The 25,005-nt window shown below is 42.6% G+C and overlaps 1 protein-coding gene across 2 annotated transcripts in view; it reads right to left on the bottom strand.

Annotated features, from left to right (window-relative positions):
* RANBP10 (RAN binding protein 10) overlaps window positions 1-25,005 on the bottom strand; it is a 76,374-nt gene that overhangs the window by 29,878 nt on the left and 21,491 nt on the right. For both annotated transcript variants that reach the window (XM_032195414.1, XM_032195415.1), the window contains 2 exons: window positions 24,831-24,883; window positions 4,615-4,782 (listed from right to left, as the gene is read on the bottom strand). In XM_032195414.1, coding sequence (XP_032051305.1) covers window positions 4,615-4,782; window positions 24,831-24,883 — 221 coding nt within the window. The remainder of the gene's footprint in view (window positions 1-4,614; window positions 4,783-24,830; window positions 24,884-25,005) is intronic.

Here is a 25,005-nt window from a genome sequence, read left to right as displayed (position 1 = left end):
ATGTACTTTAAATGATGGTTCAGTGCTGATGGTTCAGTCTGATCAACACCTTCACCTGCTATCTCATCAGAGGACTTCAATGACTAACAAAGATGTATCCCCACGCACACAACCGCCTTATGGGTCTTCTAGCCAAGCTGTGCCCTCCACCCTGCAACAATCATCCTGTCTGCCCCACGGTTGGCCACTTTCTTCAGAATACACTTCAGAATTCAAATTGCACAAGAGAACACACATCTGGGTGATCAGTACCAATGCTCCGCTTAGTAGATGGCAGGGTACTCTTTCAGCTTCTCAACTCAGAGAATGCATTGCTGCAAACTGCAATAAGCGACAACACGTTCAGCAAAACACGCATCTTGAAGGGTAGACTGAGAAATATCAACCCATGAAATATTCAAATACTTCTACAAGTTGTTGCTGAGAAGCTCTATTAAACCCATACAGCTCAACACGCTCCTGGAAAACAGCTACCATTCAGTCAAGGCACTTGGGAGAATAACCAGGCTGTAACTGCATTTGGTATTGTCCTTTCAGTTCGAATCTGGATCATCTATGAAGTCTTGTTTTAAATCTCCCAGTGCTCTTGCTCTATGTAAAACTTGATTTGAGGGTTTCAGGACAAACCTGCTAAACTGGGAAAGCTGGGAAGGACGTTTGTGGGTCTCTGACAGATTTCTTCATTTTCCCCGATGCTCATGTTAATCTCCTGACTGGTGACAAAATGGGTAACTTGGCCTTTCCAAGCACCTGCGTTCGAACTCAGACAGACCACAGGACGTTTTCTATGCCAGGACTTCAGAGGGTTGCATGCTCTTTTTATAGCCTTGCTGGTCCATTTTCCTCTGTCTGCTGTCAAAGTCTGAGATCTGAAACACTCATACCTTAGTCCCTGAGAGAACTCCTCCATTTAATCACAGAGACCTGTAGCAGTCACTACATCATTCCTTTATTATTTCCTGTATCCAAGACTCTCTGCTTAATGTCTGGAGCCCCACATTTCTCTCTCTTTCTCTCCTAATTCACCCTTCCAGCCATATCACATCATCTTTTTCATTGCCAGGACTCTGCTCAGAATTTGTCAAAAGCATTTAATCATCAGCCAGAAGACATTCTAGACATTTTCCAGAACAGAGAATTAAGAGTATATCCAATGTCAAACAGCTTTCATGTGATGTCTCCAAAGAAATTTCAAGACTTAGCTCCAACCAAAACATCCAGAATTTGGAATGGCCAATTTAGAATGTGTTCCTACACCGTGCTCTTGATAGACCTGATTAAATGGAAAAGTATGGAGACAATAGAAGATTATAGTTAAGCAACGGGAGAAAACTGCAAGGAAAACAAAGTGAAAAGGTGAAAAGGAGAAAAATTAAAATGCCTGAAGGAGTAAAATGCCCTGAAACTTGCAGTCAAATTAACTGTCATCAAAAAGGGGCTGATTAGTCTCATGAATATCTTTGATATCTGCAGCAGCATTACACAAACAGCATTACACAATGACCTAATTTCCTAAGAGGAGAGAGATACAGCTTCAGCAGCTGAAGACGTTGAGTCAGGGAACATCAGCAAAAAGCACATTCATCTCCTTCCTGATAACTCCTGGGTTTGCACAACACACAAATGAGATTCTCAGGTTAGCATTAACTATCATTCAATGTTCACGATCTTCATGCCAGAGCAAAAGGGTACTAACTTTCAAATAAATCATTGCTCCAGTCTCCTTCTGGTCTTGGTTCCCCTGCTGACACCCACCTCAACCCCCTTTCTCCCATCTCTCTGCTCAGTGCCCATGGACTGGTCTCTGTGGCCCTGCAGGGCTCAGACACTTCTCAGCATTCAACAGGAAGCCCTTCTCTTGAACGCCATGTTTCTTTACCAGCAGCAAAAACAGTGGACTTTAATAACAGCCTTCCTGGCTGAGGTCTTCACTCCGATTTTGTAAAAGACAGTAAAATGTTCCAGCAGCTTTTGCTGGGGTCAGGACAAGGACTGATGGCCCGTTGCTCCCTAGCACTTCAGTCACTGTCCCTGCTGACCACGTCACCTCTCCTCTCTAACACAACCATTATGCCACCACAGCTGGAAGAGGAGCTGCTATATGCATGAGCCAGTTGTGAAAGCTCAGGAGATTCTCCTAGTTATGATTTTCTCATACGTATCAGGTCTTGTACCGGTACATCTGAACAGCCCAAGAGGAGGAGACCCAGGAAACAGCAATGGCTATAATGCACCGAAGTTCTCCAGGCACAGTGAAATTTAATTCCTTTCCTTTCCTGTTTCTTCCCAGTGGTATCTTTCACAGCTGGGGGAGGCTGGTCTCCAAGGGATCACTGAATGTCAGATTAGAAAATACAAGCTTTCCACGCAAGAAAAAAAAATCTGAACAAAATGGAGCACTACAAATCAAGAAAGGAAGACCAGGTGCTTTCACTGCTGTAAAGACCTGAAAACATCCCAAACAAAAGATCAGAAGGCTGTATCAAGGAAATGTGATTCAAAAGTTATCGAGCTGTTCTCTTCATTTGACTCCATCAGCCCAGACACCAAGACAGGACATGACCGTGTGAAGAGAACGGAGGACAGAGCAAGCACCGACATTTCAGCCGCCTCCCTCTTTACCCCGCAGATTCCTGCTAAGTAAAAGGAATTACTTTTCCAGTAAATAAATTTGTACTTGTTAAATAAATAGCAGACCTGCCCTCTTCCTGACAGTTACGGTTGCATTCCGAAGGGAAGTCACACCGCTTGTCAAACTGAAAAATGGTGAAGCTGGAAAACCATCCACTCCCGTAGAGGTGACAGCCAGAGAGGCACAGCACTAGCCACCATGCTATTTCTGAGTAAATGCAGGCTAAAAATCAAGAGCAGCGACCAAAGGGAGAGATTCTGTGAAATCTTTTTTAACTATTTCAGCACCTGAATCATTTCATGGTGAACTCATCTCATTCCTAAGCAACAGCCCCTTTGCTTCCAGGAAGCAACATGCTAGGCAATCATCCCCTAAAAATCACCAAATGGTTGGTATAAAATAAGAGGGAAATTGAAAACAATTTTCTGGAAGAAGTTACGTTTGCATGAGCACTAGGCCTTTCTCAGTCTGCCTCACAGGAAGGATCCTTTGGACGGCCCCACACCTTAGATCCGTATCTCTGATGTAACTCTAAGATAGCCAGCTGCTTCCACAGAATCACAGACTGGTTGAGGTCAGCAGGGACCTCTGGATCCATCTGGTCCAAGTCCTCTGCTCCAGCAGGGCCCCCCTTAGCCTGTGCCCAGGACCAAGTCCAGACAGCTTCTGAAGATCTCCAAGGATGAGAACTCAACAACTTCTGGGCAGCCTGTGCCAGCGCTCCATCACCTGCAAAGCATTTAAGTGGTTCCTGATGTTCAGAGGGAGCATTCTGTGCTTCAGTTTGTGCCCATTGCTTCTTGCCCTGGCACCACTGGAAATAGCCTGGCTCTGTCCTCCCATCACCTTCCTTACAGGTATTTACAGACATTGATGAGATCTCCCCAAGCCTCCTCTTCTGCAGGCTGAGCAGTCCCAGCTCTCTCAGCCCCTCCTCACAGCAGAGATGCTCCGGTCCTTTCAGCATCTTTGTGGCTTTTGGCTGAACCCTATCCAGCAGCTCAATCTCTCTCTTGCAGCAGGGAGCCCAGTACTTTTCCCACCAGGAGCTCACCAGCAGAAATTAGACACTTTCTAGGCACATGCTGTGCTCCAGTCCCACTCTTTTCTTCAGCTCAGCCAGTCACTCAAACAACTTCTGTTCTGATAGCTGTTCTCATGGGGGTGTTTTTCTACCAGCTTCTTCACCATGAATTCAACAAAGTATAATTGATACAGCAAGGAGAAGCAAAGGAAAGGACTGCTTGCCCCCTGCCAAACCAAATGAATTTCAGGGCAGAAAGTGAGCTGAAGTTATCAAAATTTACTGCATGTCTTATACGACAAAAAAAAAATTTACAAGAATTTTTCTAGGGTGGAGAATATGTCATCCAAAGGAAAGATATTTTAGGCAAAAACAGCCACAACTTTCTATTTTAGAAAAATCAGATACACTGGATGCCTGGAAAACATCTGTGAGATATTCCAGGCAAAATACTGAAGTCTTTAACTTTAGGAGAACTACTGGGATGATGGTGAAATGAATCAAATTATAGTCGGTGCTTAAATAAGAGTACTTGGGCAGAATTAATGTCTAGCTTTGGGAATATACTTAGAGCAATGTGTTAAGGCTTACAAATGCACAAGCCACTGATAAACGTACTAGAGTTCCCACTTCTTTATTTCCCTGTTGCTCTGCCATCAGCTGTCTTATCCAACCTCCCACAAGCTGTGCAGTAGCAGAAGAAAGGAGCAGAAGCTGGGGATACAATCCTAACCTACTTAAGTTGAGCAGCACAGAAACCATTTTGCGTGCTGCAAGTATTTATGTCTTTGGGCCAACTTACAACTCCTGACTGCTGCAGAGGGCTCTTTTTCTCTCCAGTTTTTTAAACCTCACACACAAACGTGGAACAAAAGTTGCAACACATGCAAAGTATTAGAGTAAACAGTGAGAGCCGGGCAGAAGTACTGTTCTCCTGAGAAGGACTTTCTTTACTCACCTAAACTGTGGCCATTTTTTGTGTAGAAGCAGGTGTTGTTGATCAGGTTGACACAGCAACCAATCACATCTCCAGTTGTGAATGTAGGGCCGTAGGGCTGTCCTGTGCCCGAGGAGCAGAAGGAGTGCCCATCGTCACCGTGGTACCCATAAGAATGTTTATCCCATCCTGCAGAAAGACAAGAGAGCAGGTCAACAATGGAGCCCGTTTAGAAGAACATCATCTTTCATGAAACAATTTTCTGGTAGGAAATTTGAAATGCTGATTGCCACTCCTGATTCATTCCAATACTCATTTTCACACACCAGTAACCAAAACAAATAAATGTTCATCAATCACATCAATCAAAATGTACATCTATCACAACACGTCATCTGTGCTTGAACCCCATTTGTTATTTATGAGAAATAACAAAAATAGATTGACATGAGGGCATTTTCATAGCACAAAGATTTTTTTAATTTAAAAAACATGAAAAGCTTGTTTCTGTTTTGTCTTGCAAGTTGTGAAATGAACTCCTCTTTGTAAAACATCTGTGTTTCCACTAACAATCTGCCAGCCTAAGGATTTAATAAAATCATTCCCTGCCAACTGCGGCTTTGTCTGTAAATTCTGCTCACAGGTGACAGGCTAGAGGCAACATTTGCACACTCACATTTATGTTTCACTTCTAATAGTTCACAATGTTTTCTGTGCTCCCCTTAATAGTAACATGTCCCATTCTGTGGGACAGCTTAAAACATATCCTTTAAATGTCAATTGGCAATTTTCAAAATGGTCACTTCTAACATTATCTTTTATTTCGTCTGCCAGTAGTACTGTGTGAAGGGTGAAAGGTGGGTTTGGTGATTGCAGCACTTGCTCTCATCTACATCTTGCAGTAATTCCATTATTCTGCATTCCCTACTTTTTTCTGTTCTATCCCAATTCTGTTGTGGATTCTTACATTTGGAAATGCCCGGTGTAACTGCTAACTGCTGCAAAGAAGAGAGATTAATCCGTCCTTTAAAAGCTGTAGTGTTCTTCAGGCAACACACAGGTCTTCTCTTTTACAGCCACTCCTTTCCCTCCTGCAGAAGAGGGGCGATGTGCCTCCCACCGCCGTGGCCATGGAGCAACCCTGCAGGTGCCACCTTGACCTGCTGAGCCTCGACCTGCTGAGCCTGCCGAGATGGCTGGTAGCTCCTCTCTCAGGAGACCAGCTATGGCAGGTATTGAGTCACGAGGAACAGTTCTCTGCAAAGAAAGCATGGCATACTCCTTCTTATCATCTGACTTCAAGAGGAATCAGGATCTTCTGCAGCTCTTTAGAGTGTTCCTATGGACTCCGCAATCAAAGCCATGTCTGGCAGAGAGATGTACTTGTATGAAAAGATCTGAGATGGACACAACATGATAACCACCACCCATGTTTTAAATGGATACGGTTGGATCCTTAGGCAGACGGTGCCAAACTGAAGCTGAAACGAAAGGAGCTTTGACCATCTACTGACCCTACATAACCTGTGAGTTGGTAACAAGGGAGCAGAGAATCTGTTACATATGGAGCAATGGTGTGGGCAAACGGACTACAGAAGAAATGGAGTGACCATGACCATCTCCATGGGGTGAAAAGTAAAAAGCACACATCCTGCAGTGAGGCGAGAAAAGCTTCAGTACCGCAGAGAGGAGCAGCTGCCTGTGGAGGTGGGCTGGAGCACCCATGGCTGCTGTGACTTTCATGCAAACCTGCCAGCAGCAGGAGTGCACTGGAAATTTAATCCCATAAAATAGTGCTCAGCCACTTGCACTCATGGGTCTTTCCGCCAGAGGATCCATGCGCTCATGGTTTCTCAGAAAAACGTGAAACATTAAGTGTGTTCCCAAGGCCCCCAGCTTATTGCACCACACCACAGCGCTGCCAAAGGCACGGAATGGAGCAAGACTGAAACGTGGACCTCAGGGCAAAGTTTGGGAGTGAAAGTTGTGAAGGACTCCCAGCAATTCACAGTCTAGAAATGGTGAATAATCCCTTCTGCTAAATCAGTAGGAACTGAGATGTCCCACCAGCAGGCTCTGGCTGCCCTCGCACCAGCTCCAGCCACGCTGCTGACACCAGCACCCGTCCTGCTTTGTGTCTGCATAAGGGACAGGGACAGCATCACGGGCAGCACCCTCGGCAAGCTCAAAAATGATGCCAAATTGGTTTGCCAAAAACAAAGGAGGGTGTGATAGAGGCTCCACAGTTTATTGTCGACATTCCACTGGCAAGACTCCTTCCAGCAAAAATACCATTGAAATATTAGTGTGGCTCCTTTCCACTATCCCTTTATTTCCTCTGCTGCTGGCCTGTGACAGGCTGCCATCGCTGATCCATTTCTTCAGTCTCCTGAGACCTGTTACTTGTGTGTAAATTCCCAAACTCGTCAATTAAACTGTCTGGGAACTTCAGCTGATAACTCTGACCACTTTATCTCCTGAAGCTACTTACTGTACAAGCCAAATACAAGCAGAACTCTCCTGCATACAACTTTGCACCAACTACATTTAAGTAGTCAGACGATTACATACCCATGCTGTGCAGTAGGTAAAGCTAACATGAGAAATGCAACTGCGTGCCCAGCTGTGAGAGCAATGCTGCAGAAGGTTTGTGTTAATGCAAATACTAGAGATTTCATTTAATAATACAGATTTTGGTGCTCCAATACCTACAGATGATCTCTACTGAAAAAAAAAAATCTGCTCCTGTAAGACTTGATAAGACTTGTGCTGGGTAAAATCAGCACCACCAAAGGTAGATGAACTGCACTGAGAAGTCACTGAATAAAGGCTTCAGGGCAGCATGAAAACTGATAGGAATTGCAACAGCACATGGGAAAAAGCTTGTTTTGAAGAAGATTCTCTGCTGACAATCAATAATGATACAATCAGTTAAGAAAATCTCATCCGTTCATCACTTTGGTAATGATATAGAGGATTAACTTCTTCAACTCAGATGTTGTGTAGCGCTGATTCTGCACCTAACGCAATACTAAGTGCAGTTAATCTAGGCTGTCAGCCTTACCAAATCTCCATGGCCATCCTAAAAAGAAAAAGTCAGATTTACCTGAAAGAACTTACTATATTTGCCATAAACATAAGATGAGTGGCATTAATTATATGCCTAGCCTGTAGTTATTTATTAAGCAAATAACGTTACCAGTTTTTCTAAAATGCTTCCTAGAGTCAACATCAAGGTAACAGCATACAGGTCATTCCAGCACTGGCAAACTTCAGCCACTCTTCTGGAATCTCCCTGTATTCTAAACTAAAAATAACAATCGGCACTTCTAACACTTCTAGGCCAAAGTTATCTGGGCCTGTTGATTAAAATAGCATCTCCTGAACAAGACATTTGGCATTATCTCCGATTACCAGCAGAGTGAGAAATAACTCATCACATGCATTTTACAAATACATCCTCCAACTTCTCTCCAAGTGCCAGAACACTTGCTGAAACCTTGGGGCTCTTCTGCATCATTAACAATTTACTATCGCCACCTAGTAATAGGTCTATGATATGACAATCTTTTATTTGGCTCCTACTACAACCCTCACGCCTAGAGTTACTCGAGAACTTCTTTCTTTACACGTCTAATACTTTTGTAAGGGCTGAATCAGACTTCCCAGGTGCCCTCCCCACATTTTAGTCTGCAAATCCTCTGGACAGCTTAACCTTTGTACCACTGTACTGAAGAATTTCCAGAAACTACCATTGTGACCAGCAGGCAGAGATGAGATTTTATCTGCATGTTCTTAAAAAGAATGGCCACACGGGGTATTGGGTCCATCTAGCTAAGTATCCTGCTCAAGATGTTGTTGCCTGTACGACAGCCTAAACACAGGGCATTCAGGTATCATGCTCTTACTGAAAAGTGTTACAGCTTTCTGACTGTCTGTAGCACAGACACATGCCAAGCCAGGTGGAGATTCTGTTTATCTAGTGCTCCTCAAAGGATTTTCTTTCCCCGAAATTCTCCAGTCCTCCTGTAACTACACATCAATATTCACATCGCCCACAGCAGCCTGCAACCAGGAGTTTCAGCGTGGAGGCTGTGGGAAAACCTGCCTCCCACTATTTGGATGTCATACCCTGTAGTTCTTGCACGGTTCTGGAGAAGATAGGAACGCAGATATTCAATAGCTGCAGAACTTACATAATTATTTAGGCTTCTGCAAAATCCCCCATCATCATCCCTTTTCCAGACTGCTGAGTCCTTGCTTACTTAGCTATTCCCTGCGTTTCTGACCATCATCATCTGAACCTTTTCCAGATTGATTGGGCTGCTTTCAGAACGGAGATGAAGGTGCAGCACGGACAAGGGAAGTGGGCTATAGTGGTTTTCTGTAATGTTCTCCAGTCCTCTGCGAGTTAATCCTAGCATTTTCCCCTTTATTATCCTTTTTACCACTGATGTTTCAATGAAGCTATTGTAAGCTAAAGGGTCACGATGAGTCCAAAATGCATCATCGCTCTTGTCTGTGAAGTGACGATGCTCTCTCCGTGCTGGTTCTCACCTGCCATCTCACCACCTGCATGCTCGGCCTCAGAAGGTTGTTATCTCACGGCTCCTCTCCAGCACCTCTCACATTACTACCCGCAGTACGAACTGTATCCTCACTGCTCCACCACTTCTTCCACCCCATTTCTGAACACCCTCGACAGCACAGCCACTACCAGCACACCTCCGAGCACACCGCTACAGCCACCGTCTCCCACGCTGAGAATCACACAAATCAATCAAAACAAACCATCAAAAGCAAACAATCATTGCAAGGAGGGAAAAAAAGGTATAGAATAGAAAGGATTTGGCCACCTAGCACATGGCAGTGGTTAAAACGGAATCTGAACATCCTGCCTCCAAAGGCTCCTGTTTAACTCTAGCTCATTTTGAAGGCAAGTGCACTTAGAACATGCAAATTCACAGGCAGAAGCACTCCACAGGTAGGACCTCAGCAGCTAGTGAACAAAAAGAGGTTAATTGTGTCATCCTTTTGAATTGAAAACATCAGCCCCCGAACTCAAAATACCTGTGTTGTATTTATCAGTAGCCAGACAGATGCAGAAGAACAGCTCAGCCTGTACAATCAGTTAATATCAAGAGTATGGAGAGAGAAGCAGAAACCACGGGCTTAAGAGGACATTTTTAGGTGTTCAGCACCAAATTGAAGTTCTGTTTGGCCTGCTAACACCTGCAAGAAAAAGCAGATAGTCTGCCAAGAAGACTGATGCATCGCGAACCCAATATGTATTAAAAAAAACAGATGCTTGGGTGAGAGCAAAGGTGTAAGTATAGCCTCGTTTTTCTTCATTTAACCACGCTTCAGGATCAAAACAACTACTACTGTTGCAACATATCCTTGTGTTTCAATACCTGGATTACAAAAATGGTTGATCAGTGGCCACAGCAACTCCCGCTATAGATTTGGGGTGCTGGAAGCAAAACAAGTTTGAGGACAAACTTCTCAAGACAGGGACTGGATGTGGTCAGGTCTCATGGTCTTCAGTTTCACACTGAATTTCGTACAAGGTAGTGGTGCACACACGGCACGTGCTCCCACCAACTGCTGTGCAGCGGCCTCCTGTCACCCCAGCGCTCAGCAGATTCATCCAAACCCAGTTTGGCCTCTACAGGGCAACACCAGCTGATGTTCATCAAAGAGTGCAAGGTTTTTGGCAGGGCTGGCTGTACGTTTGGCTCAGAGATTATTCTGTGGTTTTGAATGAAGTATTTTCACTTGCGACTACACGAGAGACAAAGATAAGACCAAATCTTAATGGCAGAAGGCCTAAATGTGGCAAGTATCCAAAGGAAAAAAAAAAAAAAAAAAAAAAAAAAGGAAAAAAGGGAGAAGAGAAGAAGAGAAGGAGAAGAGGACATGTATATCACATGAACAAGGAGCAAGGAAAGAACCAAGTGACCCAAAGATCAAAAAGAGTCTAGAACGAACAGGTATAAAGGCCTGCAAAAGACTTTGGGGGTTACAACAAAACGTGGGTGATAAACTGCCCGATCCACCACAGTGTGCACAAGCACGAAGTAACAATATAAAATTTCTTTTTTAACAACATTGATCTGGCATGGCAATTTGTAGACCAGATCACCAACTGCTACCATCCAACAGCCACTAGATATTAATTAGGCTTCAAAAAGCACCAAAACACAGCCTATGCTTAATTATATAAAATGACACTTCCCATTGACTCACAAAGAGAAAAAACAAAACCAGAAGCCTCTGGATGGCTGCAACATGGGCAATACCTAGTCAACAAGAAAAGTCTGTTCCACCTGCCCCCCCAGACTTGTTAATGAACCCATTTTACTATTACTTCGCATGCAGCTCACCACAGAACACGGTGATCAAGATAAAATCCTGCTTCGTTAAAGGAATAAGCCTTCCTGATGCTACAAGCTTGAGGGACAGTGAACTGCAAGAGACTGAGCATCTTCTGCCAGAATCAGAATACAATCTAGTCTTCAAGAGGTCAAGGCACATTACAAGTCATTTACTGCCTTGCAAAGAAGACAAGATAATTAAAGCACAACTACAGAACATGCTGGTTTATCTACACAGGCAAGGCTCAAAAAGCTCTCTACCACAACCAGGTCACCACTGTACTTTTACCTCTATTATTTTCCCTGACACCCCATGCTGGGAGGTGGGGGGGAAGCGCACATGCCAGGGGTGCGAAACAACTTGGGACGGAGAGAAAAAACATGAGATGAGTATTGCTGTTGATATATTAAGTGGCAGGGGCAAAGAACAAGTTGGATGCAAAAGCTTTTATCACATACAGAGGCTTCAAATCTCAGTGTACTGAATAATTCACGTTTACATTTATATGCCAACTTTTAGCTGATGGGCGAGAGCACCTTTATGAAATATTAAGACACCTTCAGAAAGAGCTCGCATGGTAATGGGCAAAAGCCATTCTACAGAGACACAGAGCAGTTACACGATTCAGCCAAAAGCAAAGTCAGAGCTCGTTACGGGATGCAGGGGGCCAGGACCCAGTCACTATAAAAACATTCCCTAAAAAGGTATTTAGTGAGGTAAGAAAACGATGAACAAAAATACCTCTATAAACACAAAACTTTGTTGAGAGAGCTCCCTGCAGAAGCATGTTTCATGCCGGTAAGGGGTTGGAACAAGTCCTTCTAGATTCTAAGCTGAGGTTCCTTAAACACTTTCCACATAATTAATGTAAAGCAACAAGGTTTTCTGAGGAGGATCATACTTATCCATTAGTTTAAGGTTGTAGTGAAATTCAGGTTTATGCTGTTATCTTTTATCTAACAGGCCATAATAATAAGTAAATCCACAATAAAGATTTTTGTTGTCTGAAAAACCAGCGGTACTGTTGAAAAAGGGCCTACATATACAGTGTCTTTAAAAGAACTACAGCAAAAGCAAGTGCAGTTAATATTACTGATTATAATTACACTACAATTGCTCGCACATCTAAAGTCAAGAGGACTAACTAGGCAAGGGTGCAGCCATGGGCAGGGACACCTCCCATAAACCAGGTTGCTCCAAGCCCCATCCAACCTGGCATGGAGCACTTTCAGGGATGGGGTGTCCACAGCTTCTCTGGGCAGCCTGTGCCAGTGCCTCACCACCCTCATAGTGAGGGATTTCTTCCTTATATTACCCACACCTTTCAATTTTTCAGGATATGCAAGTATGTCACCACCCGCCATCAAGAATCAGGTAAAGGCATTAGAAAAATCATCACTTTAACTCATCCACACTAATGTCTCAGCACTTATTAGCCAGTGGAAACGCTTTCTTTGATTCATCTTCGAGTCCAGTGTTAGCACCTCAAACACGGATTCATGTTTCTGTTCAGCTGGAATGATGTCAGAATAGAACAGAAATAGAACAGTTCAGTTGGAAGGGGCCTTCAAAGACCATCTAGTCCAACTGCCTGACCACTTCATGGGTTAATATTTCCAAACATTTAAGAGTGAAGCATGGTTACTGAAGCCTGGATTTTGGTCTGCCTCCTCACATCCAAACCTGAAGTCCGTGTGCCCAGAAGTTAGTCTAAACTAAAAGACCAAAGGAAAAAGAGAGGGGCAGTAAAGAAAGAAAAGTAGAACATCACCCTATTGATGACCTGTCTGAAGTTATTCTGGCCACATAGAGGGCAATCAATACAAGCAGAAGTGAACTGAAGTCAGTCTGACAGGGCAAAAGGTGGTAACTTTTATTTTATACAACCCTAATTTTCAGGTGAATAGCCACAAATAAAGCATGAGATTAAATTTAACCTAAATTCAGAAGGTTATTGACCTGCGTGGTTTGGGAGGTGTTTTTGTTACCTCCAGCTCTGACCACGGCTGATAGGGAGGCACCAGCTCTGACTTCATTTGAGGACGTGATCATTGCCACCACGGTGTCGCCCTGCAGCAAGCACTGTGCAGCGCTGTGATATCTGCCCACCTCCTCCATGCTGTGCCGACTTGCCCAGTATCAGCTCCTCGCAGAAGGCTCATGTTTTAAAACAAGTCCCACCTAAAAAAGCTGTATCCAGCTACGTGCAAGATAACCTGCTTATGGGGGGCACACCTAACAAGCAGAGCACCGGGAGGGCATGGGGACGGAGGCTTAGGCTGCTGCTGTATAGGGGCAGCCATGGGGAAAGAGAAATAAATTGCAGGTTTCCAGGTATGTACAGAAATATAACTGCTCCTTCAGCATCGTGGCTAGCAACTGTGAAGCTGCACTTTGGAAATTAACTGCGGAAGAAAAGCTTCACCTGAACTATATGGAAAGCAGAAGTCTAATCTTGAATTCAAGGGAAAACAGGTTTTCTTATTTTGCTGGTTCTTAACAAGCTTATAAGAACTGTGTGAGTCTATCCATTATAGAATAAAGATCCTACACACCCCAATTACTCCAAAAACTCAAACCTGTTGGAAAGGAAAAGGGAATGGTACATAACTAACACAGTAATTTGTGTATTTCCTGCAGTCCCTGCACATTTGTTAGGAAATTTGGTTAAGGATCAGCCCAACAGGATAGCTCAAGCTTCCTACACTGCTGGGCACTGCAAAACAAAACTGTCCTATCCACATCTGAAATATATAGTCAGACACTGTAAAGCTTTGGAGGGGGACTGTTCTTGATATATGTGCAACATATTGTTGAGTATGTTGCGTTCTTGAATAAGTGCAACATATTCAAGAGAACCTGACCCATAGACAAAAACTCTGCTATGCCCCTGCAAATTTCCCCCCTTCAGGTGCCATACACATCAAGGCCTTTTTCCAGTGCTGATTATGGGTAAACAAGACATGAGCCTCTTCTGTGGAGCCTCTGTTAGGCTCCATAAAAGCTGCTTCCCCAAAGAGGCCAGGCACTTGCAGACAAATGAGTGTCAGGAAATATAAATGCTACTACGCTCCTAAGGACTGAAAATCTTTCCCTGCAACTACTGATTTCAAGGAACTATGGACACTTCGAAGGAATGGCTAATCTGAATTCAGGTTATTTAAATGCACTAACAACATACTAATCTAAAATATCAATTCTCACAACTCAATGTGTATTTTACAATGAAACCACCACAGCCACCCTCATACACAAATTCAGTCCACAAAGTTCCCCTCCCTTACCACAAGCAACCCCACACAGTACGCCCAGTTAATCTTTTTAATTACATCTCAGTAAGTCTTAATGTTGAATACCTCCAAAATTTAGATCTCGCAAATCCAAACACTCGGAAAGCCCACCACTGTTATGGGAAACACCAAAGAGTGTAACTAATGGATGTGGAGGACCGAAATTCCAGTTCTTCTAGAAGTACAAAGGAGCTGAGGATGGGACGTGCACTTGCTTTGTGTTCATTCATCAAACCCATTTCAATATTCAAGCTATAATTTCATAAAAGTTCAGATGACCTCAACACACAGACTAAGATCTGAGAAAACCGACTGCAAAGCAAGAAAGTTTATGTGGGATGAAGAGAATATGACTGAGCATTAGGTGGAGCTTGGCAGACCTCAATGGGTAGTGGAAGGTGAATCACTAAACACAATATTCTCAAAGATACGTGGAACCTTTTTATTTATTAAATAGAGATCACTCTTTTGGGAAAGAACAACCTTTTTAAAGAGCATTTACTGATTTGCAGAGAGTAGCACCAGAAGAGAAACCAAGATGAAGATGAGTTAAGCAGTGACAGAGAAACCGGGAGATCATTTCAGGATTCTTCAACATGTGCACCAGGGCACTCATGGCACATTGAAAATTTGGTCAGGCACCACTCACACACAGAACTGAGAGTGAAGACTAAAAAAGAAGCACTCTAAATAGAATAAACAGAAAATGGGCATTTCTCAGATTACTTCTCAGTGATGAAATTTCACATACACTGAACGCATGAAATTGATTCCATATGAGAAGTATTCTTACACTAAAAATGTCTAAAAACCGAAGTTCCAAAAGAAACCCTTTTGTTTTATTGTAATAAGTATAAATTTCTCATCTGTTTCTTCAGCGGACTTAAAAATGAAAAGCTACATTGAAAATTGCACATGGTACGGCCCAGTAAGAGAACATCTGGAGAAAGAAGAAATCAGCTTTAACCACTCTTAGAACACTGTAACTCCACTCTGAGCCTTTTTTTTTTTTTTTTAAACAGGATAGCTACCTCATATTACTTACCCTGGAATAGTTATTAGTGGCTGGAGTGCATGAGCTGTGATGCCGGAGTGCATCTCTCAGTTCTGTTTATTAGAAACCAGGGTAGCACAACTGAAGATGTAAATCAAAGCACAGCAGGTGTTGAGAACCAAGAAATTCACTTCAAAAATACACCCGGGACTCCAAAATAATATTTGTGTAGACAAATTCAAGAAGGCTCCACTTACAAAGGCCAAACATCTCAAACCTACTGTAATGCATTTCTTTTTCTTGGCAGCGTGTGTTTAACATCCACCACTCTTTTAAGCTGTACAATAATTTGCACTTGTCCAGATGAGATCCTTCCAAAAGTTCGCTCTGTACAAAAGGATCACGAACTGTTGAACTGACACACTGACCCACTTCGCTCTTGTTTCTTCTATTATGCATTAAAAATAACTGCAATTTCTAAACATACCAGTCACCTCTTCGGATGTCGAAGACAAATTAGTTTTTCAGGTCAAAACCTAATTAAGCTAGCAGCAACAAGGCTACCAGGGCAAAGTTTCCAGAGCAGTTCTCAGGCTGCTTTTTCCCCTCAGCTCCTACCCAGCATCAGATGCTTAGCATTTGTAATTGCTCCCAGGGACTACATCTCGCTCAAAATACATCTGCGGTGCAGGCACAGCCGGGGGAGCAGGACAGGGGTGCTCAGAAGGATGCCCTCCCTCCTGCAGCCACCTCGGGTCAGAGGCTCTCTTGGCTTCCCTCTCTCACATCCCCACAGTTCGGAGCCCTTCACAGCTGACTAATTGCAAATGAGTTTCTGTTGGCCTCTACTTCAGACTGCCGTTGCACTCCTCCACATCAGAACTGCCTTCAAGAAGTCACTGTCCTTTGATTGCAGGGTCCCTCCTCCACCACTGCCAGCATAGATCCTCTCATCCCATTGCACTCTAAGGCGCTGATAACTGTGACAAGTCCACGCACATCACCGCCTGCTTTAGTGCATCACCAGAAATAGAGCAGATGCAGCTAGAAGGCATCTGGCCCTGAAATTTCCCAAGACAGGATTCTTCTCCATCACCAGTTTCAGTCTTTCTCATGACGCCCTTCCACTGTCCAAGCAGCACTCACCATGCACAGACTGAAATTCACTGTATCTGTATTCTCCAGATGCTAACGAAGGCTGCAGAGCCACTATTAGCACACAACCCTTCTCACAATAGCTAGTAGCCCTTCTGAGCTCAACATCTTCCCAAACCTTCAGTCCCCTCATCATCTGGACCAGAAAGCATCTGGTAAGTTACAGCAAAACAAGCATCAGAGTTCATTGCTGTTTGTTTTCACTTCTTTACTAAGTGACTTAACAAGACAAAGTTCAGTGCAAAAAAATATCCAGTCAAGTTCAACTGTCTTACTAATCACCGAAATAAAGGTACCCAGCCACCATCTTCAAACACCTTGAAAAAAGACAGAGGCAGACGAAAAATTAGAGATGCAGCCAGCCAGGCTTGCTCCAGCCCAGCAAAACCAGTCTCTGTGATCAAGTGGGCAGCTGTGCACTGGAACCAATCTTTAATTAAAGCTTTCAGAAAACACCTTAGGTGAGAATTATATTTTTTAACCCTAAAATCAAGCAGTGCCCCCCATACACTATTGTTAACCCAATTACATGATCCAGTTTTCTTGCACCCCGCCAACTGGTTTGCTAGCAAAAATGAGAGGCTACCAGAAGTGTAAGCAAGTTTGTGGTTAGGAACTGGCACAGTCAGCCAAAGGAGTGTGGATGTAACTAGGTCCTGGGGGTGCTTCCTTGAGCAGTTTTGGGGGAATGCACACCTATCTGTTGTTTACTCCAACCCTACACATTCCTTAACTTGACATACAAAGACTAGTCACCACCCTCTAATTTAATGAAGGTACTACAGAAGTGGCAACTTTATGAAATTCCTTATGTGTAGTAGTTATCTGTGCGCAAATCTCATGGCAAAATGAAGAATTGGGCACTATTCAGTCTGGGTCTCAAACAAACAGGCTGGATTTCCTGAAAAGTCCAATCTCCTCACAGCTAGCAAGAGGAAAGGTTTAAACGGAGTGGCAAGCAGAGCTGGGCTACACACTGCTCTAAATCCGCTCTGAGTATCTCCTGCAGGACACAGTATTCATGTTGCCATAAAACACACTGAATATTGAACAACGTATAGAATTTGTCACCACTTTGATTAAATTACTCGATCAACCACTTTTATCCTAAAACTCTATCTAACTACTCCAAGGTTTCCATGGTGCTCAGTCCTGAAGAGGACTCAATAAAGAATAAGTAGAAAATCCAAGGAAAACAGGCAAGAAAAGGGAACTATAAGCAATGATCAGGTGAAAGTAAATACTCAGACTCCTTTTAAGAAATCACAAGGCCTCCTTCATCCATTCTTGAATAACTTGAGTGGTTTAACTAGAGACCTCAATGGTGTAAGAACTCCATGAAGAGCCACAACAGCAGCGAAGAATAAAACAGGGGTCAAGGCAGAGGTAAACTGAGTATTTCCGTGCTTCTTTACAGGATTAAGCCTTCCTTATGGATAATAATAGAGGAGAGGAACAAAATTCAGGTTTCTCCATGATGCTCCAAAGTCCTTACACACTCCAGAGGCAGACCACGAGTGCCTTTCCCTCAAACAGTTGTGCACTGAATGGAAAAGCAGCCTGTGTGCTCAGCCTTGACACATGGACTCTGACTGTCAGCCGCCTGCTTTGCTGGTTTCTCATCTTTTTTTCCCACACGTCTGCCTTCCAAATGCATCAACAAACTGCAACATAATTAAAAATATACCTAAAAAGCAAAAGATTGATTGCTCAACGTAGCAAATAGAGTAGAATAATATTTACATCTGAAAACATCAAAGAAGCATTAAAAGAAACTACAAGCTCAGTAGTGCAGGCTTTTAACCCATAAGGTCCATGGTAATACCCTAATACTGAATACCTAACACAACTGTAATTTAACTTATTTAGCATTTAACTTATGTTAGAGAATAACAACTCTTCCTGTATTGGAAACAGCGGAGGAAGAGGCACATCTCTGGACTGGAGGAGGCTCATAAGCCAACAGAGTAAAAAACGCAGTGCAATCCCAGGACATGCTATGGAAGGTATAAATTTACTAAAGAGACAACAAAGTGTGAGTACCATTGTGTAAGACTTTGCTAAGATATCATATGAAAACCCCATGTACCATTTTGGTCAACTACTTTTAAGGACAGTTCTAGAAGAGCTTTGCAGCAGAACATATACCATAATGTATTTTAAGACAGAGCTTGATCAGCTGCATAAATCCTTAAATAAACTTAACAGAAATTACTTCTAAAGATAGAAAATCAAGCTGGGTATCCAATATGCTGGTTTAGCCTGGAGGATTTGAAAGCATGCTGAATCACTATTTGGTTCCCAGTTAACCAACTAGCTTTCTCCTGTCCCCTTCCCCTTTTTCTACCTAGGCCTTAGAGATTTTGGAAGCTTGGTAAAGATTTTTCTTCATCTTTGCAGTGTGGGTTAGGATTTTTCTTCATCTTTGCAGCGTGGGTAAAGAGATGCTTGCTGAATTGCTCTGACTTTCAATGTTTTATTTTACTACAGGGACAAAGAAACTAGTGCTTGTGATGCATCCAGTAGATAAAATTCATAAAAGGTCAAGAAGTTGTCACAAATCAAAAAAATACGATAAACAGGAACAAAGTGAAGAGCCAGGGATGCTTGGCTTCGAGAGACCAGAAAGCAGTGACAGAAGTATTCACATATACAGCTACTAAGAGGCAAGGAATTAATTATTCTCCACCTCCATGCAATCTAAGAATAATGGACTTAAACTGCATAGGATATTTAGCTCAGTCACCGGGAAAAGCTTTCCAACACAAGGATGGTGTTGGAAGAAGTGGCCACGACGATACTGAATGACTGGTTTAAACATGCACGTGACGTATAACTGAATTAGCTTCAATTCAGAAGACCTGCTGAAGTCTCATCTTCTGTAATTCTTACATTTACCTAATGTAAATTACATCTACCTGAGACTAAGTTGTTTTTGCAAAAATTCGTCATTGGAGTTGCAGAAAGTGATGACCCAAAGCAAAACCAATAGAAAGAAAAAAGTTCTTAAGACACATTTGGAGTATATGGATGTCATGGCCATCAGAGGAAAAAGTAGCTAGAAGCGTTGGGAGCTCTCTAGCCAAACACCTTGCTCATAGCAGGCACATTTTTAAAGTTACATCAGGTTTCTCACAGTATTGTACATCTGAGATGTTAAAATCTCGGAAGATGGAGCCTCTTGGGTAGTCCACACCAAACTCTGACAAGGAATTATTTATTTATTTATTTATTAACTTCCCATGAGCATTTCCTTTCTTGCAACTGGTGGCCATTGCTTCTTGCCCCTTCACCGTGCACCTCTGCGAACAGTCTGGGTCTGTGTTCTCTTTAAGGTCCCTTCAGGGCTTAAGGGTGAAAGGCTGCTCCTAGATCCGTTCTAAGCCTCTTCTTCAGGCTCAACAAGCTCAGATCCATTAGTTTCTCACCAGTTCCTGCAACACAACATCTGTCCAGCCTCCCCTTTGTCAGTGCCCCTCTGAAGATGCCTAAAGAACCCTTGCAAACATCTCTGGGGAGAAGCCAATACTTCTTTCATCTCATAGACAGGAACAGGCAGACAACAGATTCCTCAATAGCTTTGCTCCTACAACATCTCTTCTGATAACACGCAAGACAATCTGGAAATAAATAAAGTCCTATCTACAAACGTCAACATAAATCTATTAGCAAATGATGAAGCTAAAGCAAACAAAGGGAACTCCAAACAAAGTTAAAATGGAAAGCTGTTCATCAGGCTTGTGGTTTATGGAGGTGAACTCAGGGCTTCTGCAGAGGAGGGGAGCATGGGGAAGATTTAATTCTCAGCACTCGTTTTTATTTTATTTACTTGTCTACAGGAACAGGCCGTTCATAAGGACCATTTGCTGAAAGAGGCACAGGACAGCTGGACAAATTGCTTCTGTTGTTGCTGATCTGGCTTCGGGCATTACAGTCCCACAAACCAAATCCAGTATGCAGCAAGTTTTTGTACACCAAATTACGCTGCTTTACCTGACTGCACACTAACTCAAGAGTGCCTATAAAACATTCTTGAAATTGAAAGCTTCTTTTAATAGGGAGTTTGAAGCAGACCAGCAGTGAATAAGCCCAGCAATATTTTTGAATTTATAAGTGAGGTGAAAAATAATCAAAGTTCCATGAAACAACCCAGTAGTGAGAAAAAGCTGGCACTCCGCTCTACATGTGCACTGCTGCATAGCAGGGCAAGTCAGTTATTAACCAGAGGGTGTTTAAAGTCTCTAAAAGCGATTGGCCAGATCCTATCTGTGCTGTTTAACAAACTGGAGCAGGGCATGCCTAAGGGTACGGTTTCACAACATCTTGGGCTGAATGAAGACCTTGCAGCTACCCTAGAGACTCACCCCTCCTTCCCTCTCCTGCTGACCCTGTGTTCCTGCTGGGTTACCCTCAAAGAGAAAGCAAATGAACTGTTGTCTCTCAGCAGCATGAAGGTTTTGAACCAACAGAGAACACCTTGTGCATGGGACATTCCCCTCCAACATGCACGTCTCATCCATATTCAAGATGGGAACACCAATTTTCCTCCATTTTATGAAGGTTAGGCTATGCCTGCAGCAAACCGCAGACACATTTTCAGCTGGATTCAGAAAAACTTCCTAAACGGAGAGGAAAAAAAAAAAAGGACATTTCTTATGTGACATTTAGGATGCTCCACGAATGCTGAACAGAGCAGCCTGCCAGAACCTCAGCACAGCAGACAAGCAAGCAAGGTTCTGCCAGGCCTGAAAGCTAGATTGGCTTGGCAAAGGATGTGACAAGTGCCAGAGCGAAGAGCTCGCACAAGGGAAGAAGAAGGTGGGCTGTGCAGCCGGGGGTAGGGAGAAGCGAGTGTTGAGCTTCTCTCCTTTGAAGGCAAGGAGTTAGATCAGTTCAGCTGTAACATGTCATTTCATCCTCAGATACCAAAATGCTGAACGCACGTGGAAAAAACAATGAACCTGGGGAAAAGAAGTGAGCAAACATTTCAATGAAAGCCACTATTTTAAAGCAGAACACTTAGTGAATGTTCTAATTGTCTTTAATTTTTTTATTTTATTTTAAATCATCAAGACACATAAGGGTCAGAAAAATACCACTCGAATTAAAAAAAAAATCACTAATTTCAGTGCTGATGATTGAGTTTCAGAGCACAGCCTACAGAAGCATTTGAGCAGAGCAGGGGCAGACAGTCTCCTTTTAAAAGCAGTCTCCGTTTCCAATGCACAGACGGGTCGCTTAAGGGAATGCTCAGGTTGCCCCAGCCACACTTCCAACTTTCAGAGAACGCTCAACACTACCCCCACCAGCACCACGCTGTGCTGAAGCCAAAATAAACTTGGCATAAAGCATAAATGTCCTGACTTGGAACTGGATACCACTGAAGTGTTTGTTCTCGCGGGAAAGAGTTTGAGACAGAACCCAGCACCAACTCCCATACCAGGTTTTGGACTCCTGAACTTGCAGTAGTCACACGCTGCCCTGCCAGTATGCCTAGTGAAAATTAATCTGTTAAAGCAGAAGTGACTTAAAAAAGGGTCTAAGGAGACAAACTTGGCAGGATTTCAGGTCACAAAAAGTTCACATTACATTTTGACGTGAAGCCAAGTCAAGACTCCAAGCCTATCACTTCCTTGTGAGCTCTCACTTACTCTGTGCTGAGGGACTTGATAAGAGCTAAGCCTGATACATATTTCTAACTTCATTTACTTGGGCAGCATACTGTAAAAATGAAATCATTGGACTCATTCTCCAAAAGCCAGGAAGACAATTATTGAGATCTAACACAGAACCATGCATTTCATTTCACATAGATGACAGGAGATTGACCTAGCTACATGTGCAGAATCTGTCTTGGCAGCATAATCTGCATGCGATCAAAAAAAAACACCAGGTTCATAGGATCAAATGTGTCCAGTTCACTGCTAAGCTAAATAAGCGCCATCTGAAGTCTCAAGTTGATGATTTTTTTTTTAAAACTCAAACAAAAGAATTCCACATTCACTACATACACTCTTGAAATAATAGAAGTATACAGGCACTTTGATTTAAATCAGCAATAAAAAACAGCTCTTGGGGCCCTTAGGCTTTAGAGACATTTAACAGAAGTGGCTCGGTTAATTTTCAGTGCCTGAATGGGGAAAAAGAAAAAAGAAAAAGAAACAAACAATTTTGGCAGGTTAGTATTTAACTGTTACATATAACTTTTATAATCCAGTGAGAATCCTAGTAAAAGGACAACCCAACCAGCAGCCTACAGCACACAAGACAATCCCATCCATCATTCTTCTGCACATGCTGGGGAGCCACATCTTGAACACCACTTGCGCCCTTAATTGCCAAGTAACTTGCAAGCTGCCTTTCAGCTCTGGGAAAAGAAGATGGGGCTGGACTCATGCTCCATCTTATACATGCACACAGCCCACTTGGTTGGGAGAGCATAATTTTCCCTCCAATGGTACAGACACTAGATCTAATAAAAACTATTAGCAAGTACAGTTTGCAGTAAGGTACAAATTCTTTAACCCCTTAATAATGGTTCTCATTGAAACTGTTCTCCCAAAACGAGAACATTTCCCAAGTGAGAATTCTTACGAGTTATCATAAAAGCACGGAATAACTAAAGAGTGAAGGGACCTTCAGAAGACATCCAGTCCAATCCCTGCTCAAAGCAGATCTGATTAGATCACATTGGTCAAGGCCATGTCCAGCTGAGGCCTAAATATCTCCAAAGTTGGAGACTGAACCACCTCTGCAGACAGGTCAGAAATTAGCAGGGAAAAAAATGCCAGGATGTCTGTGCCCAAGTCAGACCAACAGTTCTTTGGGCTGTGGCCAAAAGCTAACTCTCACGGGAGATCAAACATGATCAGAGTGGTACCTGGCAAAGGGGAGGCTGGCTGTAGCTATCAAACACGGCTGTGATTTATGAACGGCCCACACGCTACACTGACATTTGTTACTCAAACATCAGTGGCGTGGAGCTGCATCAGCGGAGGGTCAGGCTGGGTGTTAGGAAAAGGTTCTTCACCAAGAGGTGGCCAGGCACTGGAAAAAGGCTCCCCATGGCAGTGGTCACAGCTCTGAGCTGCCAGAGTTCAAGAAGTGCTTGGGCGCTGCTTTCTGACTGAAGGTCTGATTGTTTGGTGGTCTTGTGCGGACCCAGGAGTTGGACTTGATGATCCTTGTCAGTCCCTTCAAAGGATATTCTATGTTTCTATGATCATGAGTGGTTACAATGCATGTTATTTCACTGCTGAAATTTTTAATTGAACTAATAAAGTAACGCAGTTAGTCTTGACAATTTAAAATTTCTTTATCAACGCAAATGGTCCCAAATGTTCCTTCGTGCACTCCAAGATCGCCATGATCCTCTTCAGTAAGAAGACAATGTAGATGTTCCATTACACAATTCAGCAGTAGATTTACAATTAAAACAACGTGCATCAGAAAACTGACTTGTCTCTGAAATCATCCATGGATCCTGCTTGTCTTCGTCTTCTTTTCTTTATCTGCAGTCTCAGCAGAATTTCAGAAACATAACCATAGAAACTTCTCAGAAATTTATAACTGAGCGACAGAATCATATATTTTGCTTCATAAAACGTTCTCCTTTGGAGATACCAAGATGCATAGTATGGGTTGAATATACATTTCAGCTTTAGCATTCCACCAGGAGTAAATCACTTCAAAGACAGAATGGCAGATGGTTCCCGTTGCCTTTTTTTCCAGCACTTGAAGAACATTCACTTTCTAACAAATACAGGAAACTTTCAACTTTGAACCCAGCTGAATTCCTGCTACAGAAGTCACTACATTATTAGCAGATTTCTTTATAATTTTCAGTTAACTATTTATTAAAAAAAAAAAAAAAGGAAGCTGGCTTTTAAATAAAAGAATTTGGTTAAGTAACCATCTTAAAGGCTAAACTAAAAACAAATATTTCAAAAGTAAGCAACAACATTAACTGGGTATACGACTCTAATCAAATATTTCTGGTTTTGGTTGGAAGGGGGAAAGAAGAGAAAAGTGAATATAACAAGACAATTTTCTTGACATTTTATGATTCTTTCATATAAAATTGTCAGGTGTGGTGCACAAATTAAATGTCAAATTATTTTGGTACTTATCTTTCAGACGCAAAGAACAGCTGGCATGTCTGAAAGCTCATTATCTTCTTACCTGTTACTCATTAGTTTAATATTAATTTCTATCATCTGCTAAAATCATTGTGGCTACATTAACACTACTAGTAACTCTGTTAAGGATAACACTCAATAGTTTGAAGCTCCAAGACTTAAGACACTTATAGTCATGACGTTTTATTAATAGAAACACATCCATTAATTCCTAAATATATTTATTTTAAATAAACATTTAACACAGACTGTAAGCCAAAACAAATCTTTACAGTGACTTACCAGGAAGCCTGTTCATGTTGACCCCTTGAGCAGAAAGTCCTATTCCCATATACCTTTAAAAACAAACAAACAAACAAAAAGAATCAGTCAAGCTCAGAATGGTGAAGCCACACAACTTCCCACAGAAGAAATACAGCTGGTTGGGGACCACATCTATAAATGATCTAAGGTAAGA

The sequence above is a fragment of the Aythya fuligula genome, chromosome 12, assembly GCF_009819795.1.
Source record: "Aythya fuligula isolate bAytFul2 chromosome 12, bAytFul2.pri, whole genome shotgun sequence".
Taxonomy (NCBI): domain Eukaryota; kingdom Metazoa; phylum Chordata; class Aves; order Anseriformes; family Anatidae; genus Aythya; species Aythya fuligula.
This window is presented reverse-complemented; position numbering and strand designations above follow the sequence as displayed.